Source organism: Xyrauchen texanus, chromosome 47 (genome assembly GCF_025860055.1).
Source record: "Xyrauchen texanus isolate HMW12.3.18 chromosome 47, RBS_HiC_50CHRs, whole genome shotgun sequence".
Lineage (NCBI taxonomy): Eukaryota > Metazoa > Chordata > Actinopteri > Cypriniformes > Catostomidae > Xyrauchen > Xyrauchen texanus.
The window spans coordinates 22,501-30,000 of NC_068322.1; the positions used below are offsets into that span (position 1 = coordinate 22,501).

Here is a 7,500-nt window from a genome sequence, read left to right on the forward strand (position 1 = left end):
ACACACATTCATACACTCTTTCAGACACATACATATAGGCTCACACACACACACATTCATAAACTCTTTCAGACACACACATATAGGCTCACACACACACACATTCATAAACTCTTTCAGACACACACATATAGGCTCACACACACACACACATTCATACACTCTTTCAGACACACACATATAGGCTCACACACACACACATTCATACACTCTTTCAGACACATACATATAGGCTCACACACACACACATTCATAAACTCTTTCAGACACACACATATAGGCTCACACACTTGCATAGTTACACACAGGACATTTTGGAACAGATCTTTGTCATGTTGTTGTTGCTACATTGATTATGATTGAAACATTCAGTGTTAGTTTCATTATTTATCACACAAACACCCTGAAACTACAACACAAACACAACATCACACTGGAGCTTTTGAAAGTTTGAATGTTCAGTTCCTCTGTTTTCTAAGACTGTGATAAATGAAGATGGTTGAGTAATAAGAGCGTGTTTACTGTGTCTGTACATGTAGAAGATCACGGTGTCTGTCTGAACTTGCATCAACACCTTTCCTCATAATTCCTCCATAAATGAGTCTTACATGAGACCCCGACATCAAACACTGATAGTGATGAATTCAGATGTTTCAAGGGACCGTGATCACAACACACACACACACACAACACAACACACATGTGTTCTTCAGTCTGTGTCCTGCCAGGCGTTTGATGATGTCACATCATCTGTCAGGATCATCAGTGTCCGTTAGTTTGAGGTTTTTCATTGTGTGTGTGTGTGAGTGTGTGATTGTTGTTATGATATTTGGTCTACTAAGTGTCTGGATCTCAACATTGAATGAGTTTGACATACATGAATCCAGTCTGGTTCTGGTTACACATTGTTTCCTGGTGGACTGATGTCGTGCACACGGACTCATCAATCAGTCTGATTACAATGAGTGATTTGAGCGGCTCGTTTCATGTGTGTAAAACTGCTCAGATGTGTGACGGGACTGTAGACGCTGCACAACTGTATCATGTTGGCCATTGTTCCACCTCAACACTGACAGGAAAGGAAGTATTACAACACACTCCACTTCCTGTTTCATGAGGCACACAGAGGAGCTGTGTATATGTGTGTGTGTGTGTTTTATCTCTGTACTGCTGTAAATGTATTTGACATGAGAAAGTGATAAATTGATATTTTAGGGTTTGAGTTGATAGTTTCATAAACATATGGTGAATTATTATGAACGTGTTTGATATTCAAGATCTGTCATTGGCCCTGTTTACATGTGGTCAGCCATTAATGTTTGTACCCATTACATACGTCTCAAATGTGACTCCTTTGAGCACTTGTGTTGGGATTTTGAGTGGAGCATCTCTGATTTCATGACATCAATCACTTTGTGTTACTCCATGATAAAGTCAGAAAAGACAAGTGCACAAAAAACATCTCAGTTTCTCTCAGATGAAATTTGAACCACAAACGCAACATTTCCAGCATAATTCTCCATTATCGTCCGTTATTATCGTCCGTTATTCCACTGTTCTTATTGTCCGTTATGATTCTCCGTTATTATCGTCCGTTATTCCACTGTTCTTATTGTCCGTTATTATCGTCCGTTATTCCACTGTTCTTATTGTCCGTTATTATCGTCCGTTATTCCACTGTTCTTATTGTCCGTTATGATTCTCCGTTATTGTCGTCCATTATTCCACTGTTCTTATTGTCCGTTATGATTCTCCGTTATTGTCGTCCGTTATTCCACTGTTCTTATTGTCCGTTATTATTGTCCGTTATTGTCGTCCGTTATTCCACTGTTCTTATTGTCCGTTATGATTCTCCGTTATTGTCGTCCGTTATGCCACTGTTCTTATTGTCCGTTATGATTCTCCGTTATTGTCGTCCGTTATTCCACTGTTCTTATTGTCCGTTATTATCGTCCGTTATTCCACTGTTCTTATTGTCCGTTATGATTCTCCGTTATTGTCGTCCGTTATTCCACTGTTCTTATTGTCCGTTATTATCGTCCGTTATTGTCGTCCGTTATTCCACTGTTCTTATTGTCCGTTATTATCGTCCGTTATTCCACTGTTCTTATTGTCCGTTATGATTCTCCGTTATTGTCGTCCGTTATTCCACTGTTCTTATTGTCCGTTATTATCGTCCGTTATTGTCGTCCGTTATTCCACTGTTCTTATTGTCCGTTATTATCGTCCGTTATTCCACTGTTCTTATTGTCCGTTATGATTCTCCGTTATTGTCCTCCGTTATTCCACTGTTCTTATTGTCCGTTATGATTCTCCGTTATTGTCCTCCGTTATTCCACTGTTCTTATTGTCCGTTATGATTCTCCGTTATTGTCCTCCGTTATTCCACTGTTCTTATTGTCCGTTATGATTCTCCGTTATTGTCGTCCGTTATGCCACTGTTCTTATTGTCCGTTATTATCGTCCGTTATTGTCGTCCGTTATGCCACTGTTCTTATTGTCCGTTATTATCGTCCGTTATTCCACTGTTCTTATTGTCCGTTATGATTCTCCGTTATTGTCGTCCGTTATTCCACTGTTCTTATTGTCCGTTATTATCGTCCGTTATTGTCGTCCGTTATTCCACTGTTCTTATTGTCCGTTATGATTCTCCGTTATTGTCGTCCGTTATTCCACTGTTCTTATTGTCCGTTATGATTCTCCGTTATTGTCGTCCGTTATTCCACTGTTCTTATTGTCCGTTATTATCGTCCGTTATTGTCGTCCGTTATTCCACTGTTCTTATTGTCCGTTATTGTCGTCCGTTATTCCACTGTTCTTATTGTCCGTTATGATTCTCCGTTATGCCACTGTTCTTATTGTCCGTTATGATTCTCCGTTATTGTCGTCCGTTATGCCACTGTTCTTATTGTCCGTTATGATTCTCCGTTATTGTCGTCCGTTATGCCACTGTTCTTATTGTCCGTTATGATTCTCCGTTATTGTCGTCCGTTATGCCACTGTTCTTATTGTCCGTTATGATTCTCCGTTATTGTCGATCCGTTATGCCACTGTTCTTATTGTCCGTTATTATCGTCCGTTATTGTCGATCCGTTATGCCACTGTTCTTATTGTCCGTTATGATTCTCCGTTATTGTCGTCCGTTATTCCACTGTTCTTATTGTCCGTTATGATTCTCCGTTATTGTCGTCCGTTATGCCACTGTTCTTATTGTCCGTTATTATCGTCCGTTATTGTCGTCCGTTATGCCACTGTTCTTATTGTCCGTTATGATTCTCCGTTATTGTCGATCCGTTATTCCACTGTTCTTATTGTCCGTTATGATTCTCCGTTATTGTCGTCCGTTATGCCACTGTTCTTATTGTCCGTTATGATTCTCCGTTATTGTCGTCCGTTATTCCACTGTTCTTATTGTCCGTTATGATTCTCCGTTATTGTCGTCCGTTATGCCACTGTTCTTATTGTCCGTTATGATTCTCCGTTATTGTCGTCCGTTATGCCACTGTTCTTATTGTCCGTTATGATTCTCCGTTATTGTCGTCCGTTATGCCACTGTTCTTATTGTCCGTTATTATCGTCCGTTATTGTCGTCTGTTATGCCACTGTTCTTATTGTCCGTTATTGTCGTCCGTTATGCCACTGTTCTTATTGTCCGTTATTATCGTCCGTTATTGTCGTCCGTTATGCCACTGTTCTTATTGTCCGTTATGATTCTCCGTTATTGTCGTCCGTTATGCCACTGTTCTTATTGTCCGTTATGGTTCTCCGTTATTGTCGTCCGTTATGCCACTGTTCTTATTGTCCGTTATTATCGTCCGTTATTGTCGTCCGTTATGCCACTGTTCTTATTGTCCGTTATTATCGTCCGTTATTGTCGTCCGTTATGCCACTGTTCTTATTGTCCGTTATGATTCTCCGTTATTGTCGTCCGTTATGCCACTGTTCTTATTGTCCGTTATGATTCTCCGTTATTGTCGTCCGTTATGCCACTGTTCTTATTGTCCGTTATGATTCTCCGTTATTGTCGTCCGTTATGCCACTGTTCTTATTGTCCGTTATTGTCGTCCGTTATGCCACTGTTCTTATTGTCCGTTATGATTCTCCGTTATTGTCGTCCGTTATTCCACTGTTCTTATTGTCCGTTATTATCGTCCGTTATTGTCGTCCGTTATTCCACTGTTCTTATTGTCCGTTATGATTCTCCGTTATTGTCGTCCGTTATGCCACTGTTCTTATTGTCCGTTATGATTCTCCGTTATTGTCGTCCGTTATGCCACTGTTCTTATTGTCCGTTATTATCGTCCGTTATTGTCGTCCGTTATGCCACTGTTCTTATTGTCCGTTATGATTCTCCGTTATTGTCGTCCGTTATTCCACTGTTCTTATTGTCCGTTATGATTCTCCGTTATTGTCGTCCGTTATGCCACTGTTCTTATTGTCCGTTATGATTCTCCGTTATTGTCGTCCGTTATGCCACTGTTCTTATTGTCCGTTATGATTCTCCGTTATTGTCGTCCGTTATGCCACTGTTCTTATTGTCCGTTAAGATTCTCCGTTATTGTCGTCCGTTATGCCACTGTTCTTATTGTCCGTTATGATTCTCCGTTATTGTCGTCCGTTATGCCACTGTTCTTATTGTCCGTTATGATTCTCCGTTATTGTCGTCCGTTATTCCACCGTTATTATCATCCTTTATTATCGTCCGTTATTGTCGCCCGTTGTTATCGTCCATTATTATCGTCCGTTATTCCACTGTTCTTATTGTCCGTTATGATTCTCCGTTATTATCATCCATTATTGTCGTCCATTATTCCACCGTTATTATCGTCCGTTATTGTCGCCCGTTATTATCGTCCTTTCTTATTTTCCGTTATTATCATCCGTTATTATCGTCCGTTATTGTCGCCCGTTATTATCGTCCGATATTATCGTACGTTCTTATCGTCCGTTCTTATTTTCCGTTATTCAGATGTGTGTGCTTGTTTATGTACTCACTTGTTCAAACGTTCAGATTGGGTTATCTCTTTTTAAAGTCGCTCGTCAAAGTTGCAACTTGTTTTTGCGCAGCGGTTGATTGACAGGAGAAGAGTGGCGCTTCACTGCTCCCCGGGACACATCAGGACGGATCAGTGTTTACACCTCAAATATGATGTGGTCAAATGTGTTTTTGACAACCCCTGGATGTGGTTTTTGTGATCTGATCACAACCCATTTTAGACCCCATTTAGTTATTCCTGACCACATGTGATCGGATCTAAACACTGAGTTTGGGGCGGGATGACCTGTTGGTGCAGATGGGGTAGTGTTTGTTGCCTTCAGCTTGCTCACTGGGGTATTCAATACCATTATTATTTAATTTCTATACACAATTCATATTAAATAAACATATTTAATCAAACTACACAATGACGACATTATAGATATTACAGTTGTATCTTCTGTAAAGCGGCTGTGAAAAGCACTATATAAATAACCCTAACTTTGTTTAAAGATGGTCATTATTTATTAGTTTGATGCAGAAATAACACACCAGCAGTTCAGTGATGATTTCACTATTATTCCTTATTATTAAGCAGAAGTTATTTAATGAACTCATGAGCAGGTTTACATGCACGTTCTTACGGCGTAAGCTGACAGCGTGTGTCTGTGCGGTAAACACAGTAAACAGCATTTCTTTATAGGTCATAAACGCTGTAGGAATAAACACATTGACACTGGCAGGTTTTTGCCCATTACCCTGATTTCGTGTTCCATGTAAACATGTTTACAGTGTACACACGTGTTTTGTGCCTCTTCATGTTTGATGTCAAAAGCAGAGAATAACTCAATAATCTCAAATCTCATGTAAACTCATATTTCTTGCTTTGTCAGGTTTTAAGCTGATTTTTGGGAGTTATTAGTATTGGTGTGCATGTAAACAGGCTCAGTGTCTCACACGCTATTATTAAAAATATAATGAACTTTCTCCCTGTCATCTGGTTCAATGACCATTTGCTCTTTCTGTCTTTACAGCGATTACGCCGATTATCCACCAAATACAGAACAGAGAAAATCTACCCGACCAATGTTGGAGAGCAGGAAGAGAATGTGAAGAAAAACAGATATAAAGACATTTTACCATGTGAGTACCTCATTTGATGGTTACCCTTTAACGATTACGGACACAGTTAGTGTGTTTAACCCATCCTGCCATGTGAGCCTGCGCTCATGACTGAGTGACCGCTATTGTTGTGATTGTGTGTTCGGGATATAAAGCAATGAGCTGAAAACACATTAACATACGTGTGTATGTAAGAGACGGGTTATAATCCATGGCTAGGTGTACACTAGATGACTGTAACGCATGGTGTGAAGTACGGTTGTGCCACAGTGGTCGACACGACAAAGTCAATTAGCGGGGTCGACTACTTGCGAGGGGTGTAAATCAAACATTTAACTTTAAACTCTGCCGTGATATGATTTCTTTATAATTAGATTAGGGGCCCTGCGATAAATATTCAGATATTATGCGCCTATTTTACACAATCATTTGCAATGATATCTCAGCGAGTATTGATTCCAGGGCGTGCTGAGTGACTCCAGTCAGGTCTCCTTAGCAACCAAATTGGGCCGGTTGCTAGGGAGGGTAGAGTCACATGGGGTAACCAAATTGGGCCGGTTGCTAGGGAGGGTAGAGTCACATGGGGTAACCAAATTGGGCCGGTTGCTAGGGAGGGTAGAGTCACATGGGGTAACCAAATTGGGCCGGTTGCTAGGGAGGGTAGACTCACATGGGGTAACCTCCTCGTGGTGGTGATTAGTGGTTCTCTCAATGGGGCGTGTGGTGAGTTGTGTGTGGATCGTGGAGAGTAGCATGAGCCTCCACATGCTGTGAGTCTCCGCGGTGTCATGCACAACGAGTCACGTGATCAGATGCGCGGATTGACGGTCTCAGATGCGGAGGCAACTGAGACTCGTCCTCCGACACCCGGATTGAGGCGAGTACCTGCGCCACCATGAGGACCTACTAAGTAGTGCGAATTGGGTGTGCCAAATTGGGGAGAGAAAGACAATGATTAAAAAATATATATTTTTTGCCCTCAAATGCAACCTAAATATAATTTTAATATTTTTAGCTGTCTGAAGAGTGTTTCTCTTTCCCTCATTAGTGCGGTTCATAATGTCGATGTTGTCAAGACGTTGCACATGATGGTTGAACTGCTCCATGGTCATTTAAATATGGCAAATTCTCATGTAATATTCAAATGAGTCACATGTGCAATGGTATCGATGGAAGGCCGAATGAATCGTGCATGTGAGCCGCTCTGCGTTTGTCACAAGAGCGCACGTGTTAAGGAGCGGCGGTTGACGTGGATGCAGAGTGTAATGTGGCTTCACAGATCCTGCGCACATCCGTGTCCCACATTAAATATGGATCGAGCGCTCATTAAGTGAAATGAATTTAATCATGGCCTGATGGAAATGCGTATGGACGTGGCTGACATGAGAGTATTAAAATAA

The 7,500-nt window shown here is 41.0% G+C and overlaps 1 protein-coding gene across 1 annotated transcript in view; it reads left to right on the plus strand.

The window, feature by feature from the left end:
- Positions 1-7,500, plus strand: part of ptpn12 (protein tyrosine phosphatase non-receptor type 12) — a 35,048-nt gene that overhangs the window by 6,593 nt on the left and 20,955 nt on the right. The window contains exon 2 of the mRNA XM_052120324.1: positions 6,013-6,121. Coding sequence (XP_051976284.1) covers positions 6,013-6,121 — 109 coding nt within the window. The remainder of the gene's footprint in view (positions 1-6,012; positions 6,122-7,500) is intronic.